The sequence below is a fragment of the Neodiprion pinetum genome, chromosome 2 (assembly GCF_021155775.2).
Source record: "Neodiprion pinetum isolate iyNeoPine1 chromosome 2, iyNeoPine1.2, whole genome shotgun sequence".
In the NCBI taxonomy this organism is placed as follows: domain Eukaryota; kingdom Metazoa; phylum Arthropoda; class Insecta; order Hymenoptera; family Diprionidae; genus Neodiprion; species Neodiprion pinetum.
In genome coordinates this window covers 35,439,075-35,456,022 of record NC_060233.1, presented here as the reverse complement: position 1 = coordinate 35,456,022, position 16,948 = coordinate 35,439,075, and the positions used below count along the sequence as shown (strand labels likewise).

The 16,948-nt window shown below is 39.9% G+C and overlaps 4 protein-coding genes across 5 annotated transcripts; 3 read left to right on the top strand and 1 right to left on the bottom strand.

Annotated features, from left to right (window-relative positions):
- The first annotated feature begins 2,275 nt into the window (after window positions 1-2,275).
- LOC124213048 (uncharacterized) lies at window positions 2,276-4,396 on the top strand. Its single transcript, XM_046613859.2, has 2 exons — window positions 2,276-2,430; window positions 3,635-4,396. Exons 1-2 carry the CDS (start codon window positions 2,367-2,369, stop codon window positions 4,231-4,233), a joined length of 663 nt encoding a protein of 220 aa, XP_046469815.1. The 5' UTR covers window positions 2,276-2,366; the 3' UTR covers window positions 4,234-4,396.
- A 1,693-nt stretch (window positions 4,397-6,089) lies between these two features.
- Window positions 6,090-8,656, top strand: LOC124213049 (uncharacterized). Its single transcript, XM_046613865.2, has 2 exons — window positions 6,090-6,541; window positions 7,601-8,656. Exons 1-2 carry the CDS (start codon window positions 6,478-6,480, stop codon window positions 8,113-8,115), a joined length of 579 nt encoding a protein of 192 aa, XP_046469821.1. The 5' UTR covers window positions 6,090-6,477; the 3' UTR covers window positions 8,116-8,656.
- Window positions 8,657-9,249: 593 nt separating this feature from the next.
- Window positions 9,250-12,137, top strand: LOC124213046 (uncharacterized). The gene is made up of 3 exons (XM_046613856.2): window positions 9,250-9,386; window positions 9,986-10,192; window positions 10,490-12,137. Exons 1-3 carry the CDS (start codon window positions 9,323-9,325, stop codon window positions 11,194-11,196), a joined length of 978 nt encoding a protein of 325 aa, XP_046469812.1. The 5' UTR covers window positions 9,250-9,322; the 3' UTR covers window positions 11,197-12,137.
- LOC124213043 (TBC1 domain family member 20) lies at window positions 11,902-15,788 on the bottom strand. 2 transcript variants are annotated; one of them, XM_046613848.2, is made up of 6 exons: window positions 15,288-15,788; window positions 15,087-15,206; window positions 13,825-14,068; window positions 13,498-13,701; window positions 13,194-13,413; window positions 11,902-13,006 (listed from the first exon to the last, which is right to left on the bottom strand). In XM_046613848.2, exons 1-6 carry the CDS (start codon window positions 15,559-15,561, stop codon window positions 12,701-12,703), a joined length of 1,368 nt encoding a protein of 455 aa, XP_046469804.1. In that variant the 5' UTR covers window positions 15,562-15,788; the 3' UTR covers window positions 11,902-12,700. The 2 variants fall into 2 exon arrangements, with proteins under 2 accessions (XP_046469804.1, XP_046469803.1); XM_046613847.2 differs by having other exon boundaries at window positions 15,087-15,788.
- Between the last annotated feature and the right edge of the window lie 1,160 nt (window positions 15,789-16,948).

The window sequence follows — 16,948 nt, the reverse complement described above, 5'->3', positions numbered from 1 at the left end:
AAATATATTGCCGCTATTAAGTAGCGACGGAGTCACGAATGCGTGACGTTCGTCAGTTGCCAATAAAAGTTCGTTTTGCGAGGTCAGAGACTAGTCGGGAACCAAAATGGCTTTGTCCCTCGGGTATCCGAAGACCAATTAATGGCGGATTGACCCCCAGTTGCGGTCTGATATTGTCAACAGAAAATGAGGACAACGTAAATTGGACTAATGAAAACATTACGAGGTACCCTGTAGTGTGTACCTGCTATAATTCGTCGATGATTAATTACAAAAGCGACGATCGATATTTCAATCTGCTAATTGAAACTTTTCCGAATGATTCAGAAGATTCCAGATAAGGTTTTTTTTCTCAAATCCACAATTTTATAAAATTTGACATAGAAGTTATTTATCGCAGAAAAATGTCAGCCAATATTTCAGGAAATTCGACTAACCATAATTATTTTGAATGCAGAGAAAGGATGAAATTATAAGCAAAACGTAATTAAAATGCGATCAAGCCGCGTATGGCACTCGGAGACGAGCTACTTGTATTTCGATTCGACGACGCAGAACGCCAAACGCGATAAGGCCATCTGGCAGCGGAGTAAAATATTTCCCTACTGAAGATTGCAATGACAACATATGATGACGATCATTAAGAAATGCTGATTGAACTCATTGAGCAGCTGTCGATTATCCTTTTTCCAATTGACAAAATGAAATCATTTTTTAATGTTTTATGACCAATTCTCATGCTGCCGTAACTTTATTTTTTTTAGAACCTTTTTTCTAAAATGCGGTAAAGACCCTTGAATCGTACTCTGAGATTCCTTACCAAACTCTGGGAAATTCTGAAAATTTGGGAGTTTTTAGATTGGGTAGAGAATTTCAGTGCAAGTTAATGGTAGTTCAAGCTGTTGTTTTAAAAATGTGTGTAAACGACGGCTGAAACAGTTATTGGAATTATTTATATTCGTATGTTATCGGCCGGAGCGACGAGCATCAAACCGCAGAGTTTGAAAAATAATAGGTTGATTTGCTATCTGCTACGTAAAAATTTTAATTATTAGTGGACATTGTATTTCCATTAAGTCTAGCTCTGTGAGATTAGCAAATACGACTGTGATGATAGTCTAGATTTGCAATCTGATTGTGTAAATAATAGAGGTTAGCTATTTTAAACTTCAGGCACCATATGACAAATTAAATAGTTGGGGCGACAAATTTGAACTTCGGTCGATCATCGAATATGATAGTTCTTTTAAACGAAATCAAATTTTTTACATTCTCATGATAAATTTTTACACACCAAAGGGTTCGCTACAGTTACGACATATTCCATATCTATTTAAATCGTATTTGTTATTTTGCGTAATTGTTGATCATGGCGCAATGAGATTCGCATTGCGCTCAAGCGTTACTTTAAATTGACTTACGTCCACCAGAATATTGATTTCTTGGAATTAAATTGGATTCCCAGAACAGAGAATGTCGCCATAGTTTATAGGTCGAAACAGAAATGGAATTCGGTACAGATGTGGGTGTTTTTACCAATTGTTCAACGACGCATTATATACGAATTTTGTATGACAATTATCTATCTTGCAAATCCTGGTTTAAATATTGAAAAAATGGCTACCAACGAAATCTTTCGATAAATTGTTGGAAATATAAATCGTGTAATTATCTAACGCCTGCGTGTGTAAAGCGAATTGTCCGGCAACCAACCTTTGGTTTCGAAATATTTGATGAGCGCTCCGCGTGGAAATGATACGTTACTATTTTTCAGACAACTATCCGGAATTATCAAATACGCAGACATATGTCATGTATATTAGACTGATCCGAATGCAAAGGCTGTCTAAAAATATCGGAAAAAATCAGAGATTTTCCAAAAATCTCCAATCTTAATTTTGCCGTGATTTTTTTCGATTAGTGTAACCCCAGGTAAACTCTCAGAAAAGTTCGAAACCGCAGAGACGTTTTATAGTGAACAACAGAACTGCGTAAAAACCATTAAAAATATTCGATAGCCACGAGTTTTTCCCCGCAAGAATTTTCTTCAGAAGTGTAAATTTCTGCTATCATTCGACTGTGTCACACTATCAACTTATAAATACAAGATTCACGGGGTCAAGTGTCGGAAGGCGTTACTTTTGCAGTTCTTCGTAATGTTGACTGGAACACAAACGAGCATAGTCCGAATCTTTAACGATATGATAAATAAAGTATCTTATCAATAAATAAACACCCTTCTCAATCGTTGATTATAATATTATACGTAACTCTGTATTATCGAAATTCTGGTGCGATGAAATCTAGAGGACGAATAGTTGCTATATAAACCGCAGCCGCACAGACAATAAGCACAGTTCGACAAAATGCGTACACAATACAGAGTGGCTGCGTTATTCGCGTTTTTGGCGGTTAGTGCCGCGGCTCAAGGTAAGAACCTCACAAATCTAACCTTAACCCTAATAGCTTAATTTAAGTCATCGTGATTGGTTGAGAAGATTGTTTCCGAATCTTTCGTAGTCTTCGATCAACTTCACATAACTGGCGCGCTATATTTTGTTCAACTATTAATTTTCAAACATGCCTCAACATTGGAAGCTATCTTGAAAATTTCTTACTCCAGTCACTTACACGGGGTTACCCCAGCCAACTTTGGAACGTTATTACTTTACACAATATTACGTTATGCAAAGTTACGACTTGAACAAATTTCTGAGACAAAATTTAACAATTCAGAAATAGACTCCAACGATGGAGGATGTGGGAAAAATTCTTCAAGCAAAGAAAGTAAAACAATATCCCATACATACATGCGGTCTCAGAGACCCCAAAGTTTTTTTTTAATAATTCTACAATTTACTTGCACAAGCAACTCTGATTCAAGCACGCTGACTTTAAAATTATACGTTAAAGTTGGGCCTGGGGTCGTCGGGACCCCATGTAAGTGACCACGGTTAACATCACTACTTCTTTTCACAACCACACAGCTTTTATGGTTACATTTCTATACCGTTTTAAATTATTCATTTATACTGGCCAAAAAGTTCAGGCGAATTTAATTTGAATTTTTATTTATTGAAATTTAATTATCATTCCATAGTAGTGTGATATGACATCGATTTTTGTCCTACAGGTAAGAGCCGGTATGATTTTTATTACCGCTCGTATTGCGTATAACCAAAAGAAGCAGTAATACTAAAAAATTGTCTACTGTCTATGAAGTCACTCAACTATCTACCAATGATCTATCTTTTCCGCGGTAAATGATAAACAAGACTTAAGGCGTGATCTGTTTTTCTTAAGTAATGGCACAAGCTATAGTGATAAGTAGTAGACAGACGAAAGCGTTCCGTATACGGATTCTCCTGATGTTGGTAGTTATGATTATTAGCCATATTCAGATGGTATATCAGTACAGACATTTGAGGACAAATGTTTAATCTCGAGGGTATTCAGATCAATTTAGCGTGACTCTAAATTTATTGTAATCTGTAAAATGAGAGAAGATGCAATCAATTTCGTTACGATAAATCCGGCGAATATTTATGCTGTCTGCATGTTCCTGGACATCTAATGCAATGTTAACCACCTCTATTGGAACACAAAATCATATCTGCACTTCTTAATATTACAGGTTACGGTCATATCCAAGGAGGATTTGGAGGCCATGGTGGTTCTCGAGGAGGATTTGGAGGCCAGGGTGGTCATCAAGGAGGATCTAGAGGCCAGGGTGGTCATCAAGGAGGATCTGGAGGCCACGTTGGTCGTCTAGGACGATCTTTAGGCCAGGGTGGTCCTCAAGGAGGATTTGGAAGCCAGGGTGGTAACTTAGGAGGATTTGGAGGCCAGGGTGGTAACTTAGGAGGATTTGGAGGCCAGGGTGGTCATCAAGGAGGATTTGGAGGCCAGGGTGATCATCAAGGAGGATTTGGAGGCCAGGGTGGTCATCAAGGAGGATTTGGAGGCCAGGGTGGTCATCAAGGAGGATTTGGAGGCCAGGGTGGTCATCAAGGAGGATCTGGAGGCCAGGGTGGTCATCAAGGAGGATTTGGAAGCCAGGGTGGTCATCAAGGAGGATTTGGAGGCCAGGGTGGTCATCAAGGAGGATTTGGAGGCCAGGGTGGTCATCAAGGAGGATTTGGAGGCCAGGGTGGTCATCAAGGAGGATTTGGAGGCCAGGGTGGTCATCAAGGAGGATTTGGAGGCCAGGGTGGTAACCACGGAGGATATTAAGGTCAGGGTGATCGCCAAGGACGATCTCTCGGTCACGGTGGTCGTGAAGGAGGACTTGGAAGCCAGGGTTGTCTATAATACATGATGTATAGTGAATATTAAAGCAATCAAGAATCCAGTTGTACTTGTAAAGCTCGTAATATATACTGACTATAGATACAGATTTCATAAATGTTAATTCCTAACACTTTTTCATCTATTTGTCGCGCTACATATGGTACAAAAACGGCCGGCCGAAATCGGCATAAACCTCAAAATTATTAAAGTAAAATTAACTCTTCATTTCTTGTAGTAACGAAATATATTCCTAGGGGTTATAAATGTTTGTATTTATTCGTTGAAAACCAGAAATCATCAAAGAGCAAAATGTTTATCTAAATATGTTTCAAATGTTTTGAAATTCAAAATTTTGAATACAAATCATACATTTAAATGTAGAATTATCTCCTTTTTTAAGTGTTCCAAAGTTCAACATATATCTCTCGAAAACTCCTTTTCTTACGTAATTCCTCGCCACATTCTGCCTCGGGCCGCGAAATAGCTTTGTCGGGCACTGACTTGGTTATTGGCTTTATGATTAGTGAACACCACCATGAGTGAAACTTGCAATCTTACTGTGTAAATAGTTGAGGTTAGCAATTTTCAATTTTAGGCACCAGATCAAAAATTAAATAGTTAACACAGCAATCTCCGACGTCTCTCGATCATTGGATCATCTCATTCCATGACTTCAAACGGCCTTTTATTTCTTATAAACGAGAACAAGTTTTTCACACCTTTATTATTGGCTGTGAAATACCTAACGGCTTCCCATAATTATAATATATTCCATATCTATTTATAAGGAGTTTTATGCCTCGCATAATTACCGATCATCCAGCAATGTGATTCGTATTGTACCCAAGCGTCGGTCTGAATTCACTCACGACTACCAAAATATTGATTTTTCGGGATTAAATTGGACTCCCATAGCACAAAATACTGCCATCGCTTATAGGTAGGAATAAAAATCGAATACTGAGTAGGTGTAGGTGTTTTTAGAATTTGTTTAGCGACGCTTTGCAAAAAAGGTGTACGACAATTATCGATCATGCAAATCCTGGTTTAATTATTGCAAGAATGGCTGCCAATGAAATCTTTCGGTGAATTATATTATATATTATTGAATATATTATTGAATATTGTTAGCTCGTACAATTGCCGTACGAATAGAATGGAATATGCGCAGCTTAAAGAAAGTGCAATTCGCCTATGAGCGTCGACAAAGTGATAAACTGGAAATAAAGATAAACCAGTGATCCGTAGGGAGCAAAGGGGCATTGCCACGAAGCTTGCGTAAGACTCTCCTCATTGCGTATTCGCCTCCATTATAATTCGTTTTTTTTTCAATCCCAAAATCAACCAGAATTAGATAATATTGTTTTGCATAATACGTTGAGGAACAAGTACTAACATGTAAAGTTTTCGTAATAAAATATGAGATAATAGCTTACGAATTTGTATATTTATAGTTTCTCAGAAGCCTTTATCGCATGAAAACAACCATTACGTACAGAATTATGAGAAGATGCAAAATATTTGCTAACAATTTCGTGGAAGTGCTCGAGCAAAATTTTGAGAGGGTCGAGATATCCGGTCGACTGTACACGTTGAATTGCTAATACCTGTAGAAAAGGTTTATGAATTCAAATAGTACCTGTCTTAATGTTCGTTACGACACCTTGGTGACAAAGACGTAAGAGGAGTCTGGGGCTAGGAAATGGAGACCAGGGACCTGTCGGGGCTAACTTATCTACCTTGGTTTTCGAGGTGGACGAGTTCAGCGAAGTTTCGCCGATCAAGGTAGAAGCCGAGGAAGTTCCGCATGCCAAAGAGTTTGACCGAATCATATTAAGTTTTAGAAGCCAGGGTAGCAAATACTACGTTGTAAATCGTATGTTACTTTGATATTTCGTAAACGAATTCTAGTTTGCCATGCGTGTTCAGCTGCGTGATATCATTGGATCATAGGGGAGAAATATGAGAATTTTGACATAATGCTATTAACGCATCAGAAAGCGCAATTAGTTTACTGCTTATCTAAATTTCTCCATTAAGATCACTGTCAGCAAACTTCGTTTACAATTATTGATTGGTATATTACACGTAACAGTGTGCTACTGAAATCCTCATCGGGGAAATTTGGAGAACAGATAATAACTATTTAAACCACAGCCGTACAGACAATGAGCACAGTTCGACAAAATGAGTACACAATACAGGGTGGCTGCGTTATTTGCGTTCTTGGCGATTAGTGCCGCAGCTCAAGGTAGGCCTAACTCCAAAACATTCTCAACTGATACTCTTAAGCCTCACAAATTTAACATTAACCGCAATAACTTACTGATTTAACTCATTGTGAGTGGTTGAGAAGGTTGTTACAGAATCGTTCGAAATCTTCATATGAGCCTTTCGGAAAACAATCGAAACAAATTCAGGAAATATACTATACCCATCTATTGCTCGAAGTCACCAAACCCAAAGTTCTCTCTTTTGCCATAGCAGTTATCCTTTGAAAATCATTTTAGTGCCTCCACTTCTACAGCCACTGAACTTGTTTGGTTACGTTTTCTAAATAGTTTCAAATCATCGCGGACACCCAATCAAATATTTTCACATTCATCCTTAAGCAAAACGTTCACAGTCGATCTGAAACGCCAAATTGTCCTGTCAATCGATCATTCTATTTCACACATCCATCATCTCCATCGACAGAAGTTGATAATTTCTGGGGGGAGGGGGGACTTTTACTGTATGCAGCAAAACCAACTGCTGTAGAGAGTAGATTCATTTTTACTTTGAAGAGCAACTTTCACGCACAGCAGAATGCTGACAAAACACCAGAATCATTGACCAATCAGAGCATTTTTGCTGCTGCTGCATCCAGGTGTTTTGCTGCACGTGAAAATGTAACTTGGGTGTGATATGACATCCAATCACATCACATGGGTAAAGGTCGGATAATTTTAACGGCCACTTTTACTGTACAGAATTGTACAAAATTGAAAGAAGCAATGCTCCCGACAATAAACTTGAATATTCTACGCGCCTATGCTGCGATCTTGACTGTCTGTAACATCGATACATAACTGCACATTAGTGGTCTATAGAGGTATGAAATTACCTTTCACCTCCGTCAAGAAAATAAGCACGACTGGGGGACAATCTGTAAATAGTAGATTGAATAGTAGTAAATAGATAAAAGCGAACAACATACAGGCCATACATGTAAGGCCAACATACCTATATAAATTACATGAGTATCGAGCTGGCATATAGTAACAATGTCAAGTATAAACATATTTGGGATTAAATTCGGAATCCCTAGGTGGCCCTGGTGACCGAAGAAGATATGCAGCCCAGGGCTATGGCCTAGGAATATTTGGAGCCCGGGGTGCTGTCGGAGGGGGAATTGGAGCCCAGGGTGGTGCCGGAGGAGCAATTGGAGCCGTGGGCGGTGTCGGAGGAGGAATCGGGGCCCAGGGCGGTGTCGGAGGCGGAATTGGAGCCCAGGGTGGTGCCGGAGGAGCAATTGGAGCCGTGGGCGGTGTCGGAGGAGGAATTGGAGCCCAGGGTGGTGTCGGAGGAGGAATTGGAGCCCAGGGTGGTGTCGGAGGAGCAATTGGAGCCGTGGGCGGTGTCGGAGGAGGAATTGGAGCCCAGGGTGGTGTCGGAGGAGGAATTGGAGCCCAGGGTGGTGTCGGAGGAGGAATCGGGGCCCAGGGTGGTGTCGGAGGAGGAATCGGAGCCCAGGGTGGTGTCGGAGGAGGAATTGGAGCCGTGGGCGGTGTCGGAGGAGGAATTGGAGCCCAGGGTGCTGCTGGAGGAGGCATCAGAGCCTAGGGTGTTGTCCAAGGAGGAATCGGGGTCCTGGGTGGTGTCGGAGGATTTGGAGGCCGGGGGCGTGTAGAAGGTAAACGGTCAGTGAAGTCACCAAGCAGTCTAGGTTTCAGAAGTCGGCGAAGTTCCACCGATCAACGCAGAAACCGAGGAACTTCTGGAGGCCAAGGAGGTCGACTAGACCATACTAAGTTTTAGCAGCCAGGATAGCAAATAAGATGGTTACGCCGGTCATCTGACAGTTTTATGGCTACAAGTGTTGCGAAGATTTGAATATACTTATTTGTAATTTGTAATACATGATGTAGAAACGTAGTACATAAAAAATATTTACATGGCAATTCAAAAGAATACCATCAACCAACCATAGTCACACTCATCTGAGACATTCTCGTGCCTTTGTATATTAGTATTTTGTGCTTGCATATTAACTCTGTCTTTCGATCATAGTAACCTCTAACAGATAATAATTCAGAGAGAATGCCAACACGCTGTCCTTATTGATTGATGAAAACGGTGTTTGTAAAATTAGTTCTGCACGATCTAGGAGAATAAAAATAATTGCAAAAATTGAATCGGAAAGAGTACCTTCCGTTACAATTGCCCTATTTCCTTGATTCTGTAAGCATTCACCTGGCCTTCGACACCAAGATTCTTTGGCCTACGCCACCTGAAAAATTATACAAAATTGAGTGAATAGTTGCTGAACCGTTAATTTTCAAATATGCTCGGTAGTGTCAGTGGTTACAGTAACGCACGTAATCCGGTAACAATGATAAACTTTTAGGCATTCCACTAGGCGGCTAGTCTCCTCTGCGATATTATACCATCTTGATGGTTGATAACCGAATGACTTTTTAGCTGGTAACGCTGCAAGATCAGGGAAACTCGTTACAATCGTGGTACATACTCACATGTATGACATGATATTTTTACCATTTACAGTGCACGACTACTGTCAGGGCAGTACCAAGTCGTACAGTGGCGATACCTGAAGTAAGTTACAACGCTACCTGGCTGTACTTACTGCTGTGCATCTTACTCAGAAAACGTACAGATTTGAATGCAAACTGTTGAATCACAAAATGAGTACTACAACGCCACCTCAATAATGGCTTCTCAAGCAGAGATAAGAATTCAGCTAATGCGTGAAGAAGGGGGACGTTCACGGTATTATCCACCGACGCGTGAAAAACATGAATAGTTAAACATGTACTTGAAGCAAGGGATCATTGGCTTATTGGCGATATTATCGCTCTGCGCCCAAATTGAAGGTATTTGCAAGCTCAAAGTATCCTTAAATCGCGTTTAGGGATCTAAAAATGTGTTTTTTTTAAATCGCTGTCGTTGTTCCGTAATTTATTATTACAAATGACGCAGTATCAACTTTCTCATTGTTGTAACTGTAATCAGTCGAATTCTTAGACAATAAAGTAAGCATGAAATTCCTTATTATGTTGATGCGATCAGCGATAATTGTACAACTTTCGACAACCAATTTATTCCGATTCGTGCTGTTCGCTCGAATGTTAAAGTTAATATTCTGGCGTGTTTAAATGCGTGTGTTGCTTTAGATGGAGAATTTGGCGAGTCGAAAATAATGTTTTACAGACAGAAAAAAATAATATTGTGGACAACGAAGCTGTAGTGAAAAATAGTCAAATCGCTCGATCGTGGAGAATTGATATTCTCCAGAAGCAACTCAAATAAGATAAGAAGAAGAACAACATTACCGAGTGACCTGGTGTTTTGATCAACATGCGACATATCTTTCGAGTGCGTGACCTTTCCGTGATAAAGACCAGAAAAATTCTTATCTCCCTCGTTTCATTCCATCGAATTCATCTAGTTGAACCGCTGCATTTGTTTTAAGCTCGATCCTACGGAAGAGCCGAGGTGGAGAAGGATGACGTTTCCGAAGAGAGTACTAAAACCGGAACTCTAGCGGCTCCTCCACTGGCAGAAGAGGTCACCGGCCATGTTGCCGATAAACCTCATAGGAGCCCCAGAAGTGCTGATTATGCCGGCACACCATTGCATGGTACCGAGTTTGCGCCTCATGGGGGCGGCGGAATCTCAGGTAAACGGGTGGATAGTAATCCCCATTTTCCATACGAATAACTGCTTCTTCTCGTCTTCTCAGCAACTCGATTGCATAGTGTAACTTCAACTCTCCTTTCGGGTATTGGTAATTCGGTAAACGCAAGTCGCAAGGTCGCAGAGATTATTCTTTACAGGCTAAGAATTTGGGATGTTGAAATCTTTTCTTCAGTCGCAAATAATGATTTCGACACTTTTAGACACTCTGATCAGTACGCGCGATTATCGCACTGGGTACCGCTAACAAACATTACACATTCTGAGTTGTAATTAACAGGGCAGGGATATTACGGAAACGGAGGTAGCAATGGAAACACTGGACTCTACCCAAATCTCGGAAGCTTCGGGAATATCGGAGGCAACGTGAACACACCGAGGTATGGAAATTCCGGTAGTTACGGAATCCCGGGAGGCAATACGGGCAATGTAAATTATGGGAGTAGCGGAAGCTACGGTCACCCCGAATCTTTTGGAGGTCACAACACTGTTATGCCAAATGCGGGGAATTACGGACGGCCGGGATTTTCCGGGGGCTACAATGTTACTCCTGGAAATACCGGAAGTTACGGAAGACCTGGTTTCCACGGAAGCCATAACGCGACGCAAGGATATTACGGAAACTACGGACGGCCTGGATTTTCCGGGGGATATAACACGACTCCTCGAAATACAGGAAATTACGGAAACTACGGTCGGCCTGGACTTCCCGGGGGATATAACACGACTCCCCGAAACACAGGAAGTTACGGACGCCCTGGATTCCAAGGAAGCCACAACGCGACGCAAGGAACTTACGGAAATTACGGAAACTACGGGCGGCCTGGACTCCAGGGAGAGTACAACACGACTCCTGGATATACCGGAAGTTATGGACGACCTGGTCATCATAGAGGCTACAATGCGACGCAAGGAAATTACGGCAACTATGGACGTCCCGGTAGCGTTGGCGGCTATGATAGAAATCAAAGAATTTATCGGAGGTAGATCGAGATAAAAAAAACATGCAAATATTACTCAAACATCTTACACGTTACGACTTAGAAAAGAAGATTTCCGCTTAGGAATTTATATACACACGGTTTTCTATGTATTCAATTCGCAATTTAAAGCCTGAGACAATGAATACTCAAACTGTTTAGGAAAGAAAAACGGTGATACATATGATTTCATATTATGTAGTCGATACATTTTTGTTATATCGACACCTGCCTGTTGATTAATATACTGTTTTCAAAAATCTTATTTCGCAAACAACCGGCCTGACATACGTTTCGTTTACTTGCTGTACGACAGTTAGAAGAATGAACCAAATGAAATTACGTTGGGGGTCGGAAACCTTTCTTCATAAGTATGAAAATTTACGATTCACATACTTTTGAAAAAATGTTGCATTGAATTATTCCAAAAATTAATATTTCATTCACGGCTTGAATATTGCACTACCGTGCTTACATGTATAATGTATATACTATATATTTTATATATATATATATATGTATATATATTTCATAACTTATTATTATTCTTTGAAATTAATATCTATCGGCTATGTATCTTTTGTGATTCGTATTTGAAATCTAATTACAATATGCTAGAAAATATACATATGTGTGCACATATATGTACGTAATTTGAATTCACGCAAAAACCAGCTATTTCAAGGTTTGATTCGAATCAAGTTTTGTCAAATTTTTGTGGTATATTTATATTCTCATACCTAAATACAAGGTTCTTATTTTATTACAAATAATTTTCTGTTCCATTTTGTGTTCCCTTCTGATGTACTTTCTCGTAAATACATTTGTAAGAGATTTTACGCCAACTAATTGTAAGCCACGTGTTTCCAACGAAATTGCTCTATGTTATTCAATTTATAGACTCTGTACCCTTTGACAAATAAAAGAACGCGCATATTCATCTATTAAGGGGAATTTTTAATTTAACAAGCAAAATGAAAATTTCAGACAATTAAGAAGTCGAGGGAAGAAGGTTACTTAGCCGACATATGAAACCCGCTGTATAAATTTTCGGCGACACACGTTAAGACGTTAACTAATTTAATTATAACTGTACAGAGTAAATGGCATGGTCGCTTTTGTCACACGCTTGTCTCTTACTGCACATGTTGTGCGGATCTATGACTCGGGAAATTGCATATATTATCTTTCACAGAACACGGCATAAGGCAGTGCAGGAATGCTTAGAAAAACTTTATAACATTTACGCGGAAACGATAAACTTAGGAGGCATCTATAAATTATAATTCACATCTTTAGTAGCTTGCAATAAGCGCGTTGGCTTAATGAATTACGATTCGACCGATTATTAAACCGGTAGAGAGTTCACTGCGAGTTTTATCGCTTTTTGTTCTATTTTTTAACATCACTTTCAAAATTTTGAGATCCAGTTTATCGAACAGTCGGTCTTACAATTAATCGTAAGAACCGAGGTGCATCTGACTTTGGTATATAAATTTATTGACTTGTTATCAGTTCAGGCCCGAAGAGCTTTTTAAGAAGGCGTAAATACCTAAAGCTAAGACAGTAACGACGGCTATAGTTCTGTAACTTCCGACTCTGTAAGGCAAGCGTGGATGAGGAACTGCAACTTGAAGCCGACTCCGACGTTCACGCTCTTGACGATTTTTCTCAGCCACTCGCTTCCATTCTTGCTCCTTCCTTCGCCTTTTGTTGTCATAGTCTCGAACATCATTTTCTATCGAGTCTGGCGGGTATTTTTGGTACAGGTCCTTAGCATCAACCAGCAAATTTTCAAACGGCAAATCCTCGGGCAGCTAGAAAAACAAATGAGTATGAAACGAACTTTTCTAATTTTCAATAATGTTCATCCAGTACGTCATTCGAGTAATTTGCGAAGAATTGAAATGCAGGACGAAAAAGTGACTGACGAACTTCTAGCTAAAATACATCACTCGGACTACATCATCAACGAGACAGTGTACGATGCGGGTAACAGCTTACCGTGCAAAGCACTTTGTGAGTATGTCCCATATCAGGTGTTGTGTTGAAAATTTCGGTAGACCTATGGGCGACTATTACTGTGCTTAGATATAACGGCATGAGCGGGGGGCTTCCAAGAAAGTAGTCGAACAATCTGTGCAGTAATTTCCTATGCTCGGAGTACTTGTGTGCGTACCACGTTGTGTATTCGGCAAGAGCAAAGTGCGGGAATAGTTCCACACTAGAAAAGAAAAGTTGTTCGACGTTTACAACAAGGGTTTCGAGTAGTTACAGTGGCATTACCTGTTAAAAAATTGCCACCTACTTTTCCAAGTGTTGCAATAGGGTTGGGTGAACTCGTTCTAGTAACGCGAATATAAAAAACAACTCTTGGTTGACCTTCTCCATCGTAGCTTCCATGAACCTTTGAAGAAATCTTAGCGATATTTGTTCTAAAACTTGTAGCCCACGTTGAAGACCCATCACCATGAGGACTGTTGCTGCTACGTCATTGTAGCCTTGATAATAACTGTAAATAGATGTTGAATCACTCGGCTGTCCCAAAATTGCATAAAATAATTTCCATTCATCTGTTCAGATATTTTTGACGGTTCTTCTGAAATTATTTGTAATTGCATAAAATGGTACATGCTTCAATTTTTTATTCCTATGAAGCACCCAGCATATCATCTGTGTCATTTCATTCTCAAGTGCAGTGGTCTCATCCTCTGTCGATTCTTGTGGAAAGTGACTCGTGCTCCTCACTACATCCTTCAATATTTGTTGATAAACCTCATTGGGTATTTTAGTGTGTACTGTGTCCAATCCATTCACTGGATCAGGCTCTCTGTCACTCAGTCCTAAGAGCCGAGGCCATAGCATCCTTCGTATATCATCTGCAGATAACTTTCATTTACAAAATTTGGGTAGAACAAACCCATCTTCATCAATGTAGAATCAAGTATCCTTTTATCATGATATATATACTTTTTAAGGAATTATAAGAATTGGGATGTGGAAACCAAAACAAAACAAGAAAATAAAGCAACAAAAACTGCTGGGATTTGATTCCTTTTCTAATTCAAAACTTATCTATATCTTGAAAGTATATATATGTGTACATGATTCACATCATTATAAATTTCTGATGCGGTACCGTTCATACTTAGATCCAGTTTTCGTATTGAATTTGGATCGCTTCAACCTGTGCGATGCAATGACTCACGAATATGACCTTTGATCTAACTACAATTCATAAGTTTAATAAATAACTAAATTCAGTCAGCATACTGAAAACTTCTTTCCAAAAGAAATATATAAAAAAAATATCTCCATTCAAAAAGTATTTTCTTTAGGCAAATACTAATTGCAGACAAATGTTAAGTGATGCCACTTGAAACAACAAAACAGTTTAGAGTAGAGAATATTTGAATATTTACATAGCCATTTAATCATCGCTAATGCTCCATTAACATGATTAATGAATTTTTTTCAACGCAAACGCACCGTACAGGAGAGCGCTCAATTATGTGAAACAATAGGGCTTATTATAACACGCTAATTTCGTTTGACATTGAGAACACATTAAGCATTTTGTTGAGTCATCACAAGCTAGATGCACAATAATATGACAGTACCAAAACTAATAGTCAATATAGCAAATACCGGATACACATTCATGAGAGAAAGAGATAAAATAACACATTCATGGTTTGCACTATTAATGGAAGGCATTGAAACAAATAAACGGCTATTTAACAAAATATTTCAGATCCTGTAATCACCGGTGATGTAACGACAGCTATTATCACTCTGTTTTGTCGTTCGCTGACGATCTACATTTCCTTATTGCATCGAACAAATTCTGGATCTTATTTATTTTGGACAAATTAAACAATGTCTGGTGATAATTACCATTAACGAATCCTTCGCTACTGCAGCCGAGCAATCTTAATTCCCCAAAGGTGAGGTCTGGCTTCGATAGGCATCCTCGAACGATGTTAATTTTCATGCGTTCTCTGGCGGTGAGTGATTCTAGATTGTCGGATTGATCCGAAGGCAAAGTGTTAGAGGGATCTAAGGCTGGAGCTGGAGATTTGACACCGTTCGATTTACCTGGTGATTCAAGAACCTCAATTCCAGGTATTCTAGGGGAAATTTCACCGTCGCCCCAGATTTTCGTCGCGTCCGAAGGAAACGAATTGAGTCTTGCGTCGGATTCCGGCGTCGATTCCCCTTTTTCCGTCCTCTTACTCGCCTCGGAAAGACCCAATCCGATATTCCTCTTCCGAAGATTCGACGGGGCATTTCTAACCAATTCACCGACCGAATTGTCCAACGGCCCAGGAACAGGTTGCACCAGAGGTAGATCATCTTCGTCGGTTTCCATTACGTGGCGATACCAGTTTTCTCAAGGTCATATCAGGTGTATTGACGCGGTATCGTCACTGAACCTATCACCACCGATGATTATCTTCACTTATATTTCACGATTTTAACCAGAACCGCGGCCAGCTGTGCGCCAAAGTCTACGATACGGTGAGTGGGTATCGTTTGAAAGTGACAGATACACGCAACGAGGTGATTGTCATGATTCGAAAACAAGGTTACGTAACGGTCCGCGTTCCGCGTCAGCTGAACCAGGCGCGGGAGTTGTTTGATTTACGGATCACTTGGAGTCCGCAGGTGTAAGACCTTGGTAAGTTTGAATTCGTCAGAATTTTCGATGCCTACATTGAATTTAGCTGCCGAAAGTGTGAATTTTTTATTTTTTCCTTATCGGAATTTGTGCAACAATTTAGAGCCAGAAAATTTGATCAGCTGATTTGTATTTGTTTTCTAATTTACCGGATGACCCGGCAAGTTTGTATAGTATTTGCACCAACCATTCGGAATGTTCTTTGAAAAGTAGATCTTATGATATTATTCACTGTTAGTGGCAGGCTTGGAATTTCAATGCGGTCTTATATTTAACTCTCAGGTTTAATGAAATCTGCTTATTTGACTGCAAACTCGGAGTAGTAAGAATTGTGTTATTTACAACCTTCGAAGTCGGAACCCTTGAAACGATCAACGATTTGTAGGTTGGTAATTTTTTCAATTATCGCTTTACCCTCCGAGTATAGTTCGGCAGAGTTCGGTAGAGGCTCGGGTATAGTTTATACTTGTAGCTACATTGAAATTTGGGAAGAATTTTAAGTGGCGACGGAAAAAAAATGTCCGATGCCACTAGTTGCGAGCTTTATCAGTCAGCTGAAGTTTGTCAATTAATCTAAATCTCGAAGTAATTACATCATGGACATCGATTGTCACAAGAGCATAAGCGAAAATTACTATGCTAACCGTTTACATTGAACGGTATAAACGATACAACACCCGCGTCAATAATAATTAGAATAAGCGAATTGATTAATTAAATTGTGTTAAAAATGTGCGACAACGGTTCAGCGCGCAAGTTCAGTATCGATAATATAATAACCCGAAGAAATGCAAGCGGTCATTATCACCCCGAGGATTCAACAACGACACATCCGGCAGCAAAAAACTCATCGAAAAATCTCTGCTGTGATGATCCTCCCACAACGATACTAAACTCCCGGGAATTAGGGAGGTTTCTAGGCCTTCGAATTTTGCAAAAATTTCGTTCCCACGAATTTACGTGCCCAAGGAGCAGGAGCGACAGCGATCTTTTCCTATCAAGCCGCCACAAAATCGCCGAGAGATACAAAGACTTCGAGGGATCGTCTTTCCCGAGCGACTCCGACATCACCGTCATC

What these genes read in the sequence shown, in the direction of transcription:
- LOC124213048 (XM_046613859.2), top strand. Translation starts at nt 2,367, where the DNA reads ATGCGTACACAATACAGAGTGGCTGCGTTATTCGCGTTTTTGGCGGTT. An exon ending in GGTTAGTGCCGCGGCTCAAG is followed by an intron (nt 2,431 to 3,634) that starts GTAAGAACCTCA and finishes TTAATATTACAG; the next exon opens with GTTACGGTCATATCCAAGGA.
- LOC124213049 (XM_046613865.2), top strand. Translation starts at nt 6,478, where the DNA reads ATGAGTACACAATACAGGGTGGCTGCGTTATTTGCGTTCTTGGCGATT. An exon ending in GATTAGTGCCGCAGCTCAAG is followed by an intron (nt 6,542 to 7,600) that starts GTAGGCCTAACT and finishes CGGAATCCCTAG; the next exon opens with GTGGCCCTGGTGACCGAAGA.
- LOC124213046 (XM_046613856.2), top strand. Translation starts at nt 9,323, where the DNA reads ATGTACTTGAAGCAAGGGATCATTGGCTTATTGGCGATATTATCGCTC. An exon ending in GCTCTGCGCCCAAATTGAAG is followed by an intron (nt 9,387 to 9,985) that starts GTATTTGCAAGC and finishes ATTTGTTTTAAG; the next exon opens with CTCGATCCTACGGAAGAGCC. An exon ending in TGGGGGCGGCGGAATCTCAG is followed by an intron (nt 10,193 to 10,489) that starts GTAAACGGGTGG and finishes TGTAATTAACAG; the next exon opens with GGCAGGGATATTACGGAAAC.
- LOC124213043 (XM_046613847.2), bottom strand. Translation starts at nt 15,561, where the DNA reads ATGGAAACCGACGAAGATGATCTACCTCTGGTGCAACCTGTTCCTGGG. An exon ending in CTATTGCAACACTTGGAAAA is followed by an intron (nt 13,414 to 13,497) that starts GTAGGTGGCAAT and finishes TTTCTTTTCTAG; the next exon opens with TGTGGAACTATTCCCGCACT. An exon ending in CTCACAAAGTGCTTTGCACG is followed by an intron (nt 13,007 to 13,193) that starts GTAAGCTGTTAC and finishes TTGTTTTTCTAG; the next exon opens with CTGCCCGAGGATTTGCCGTT.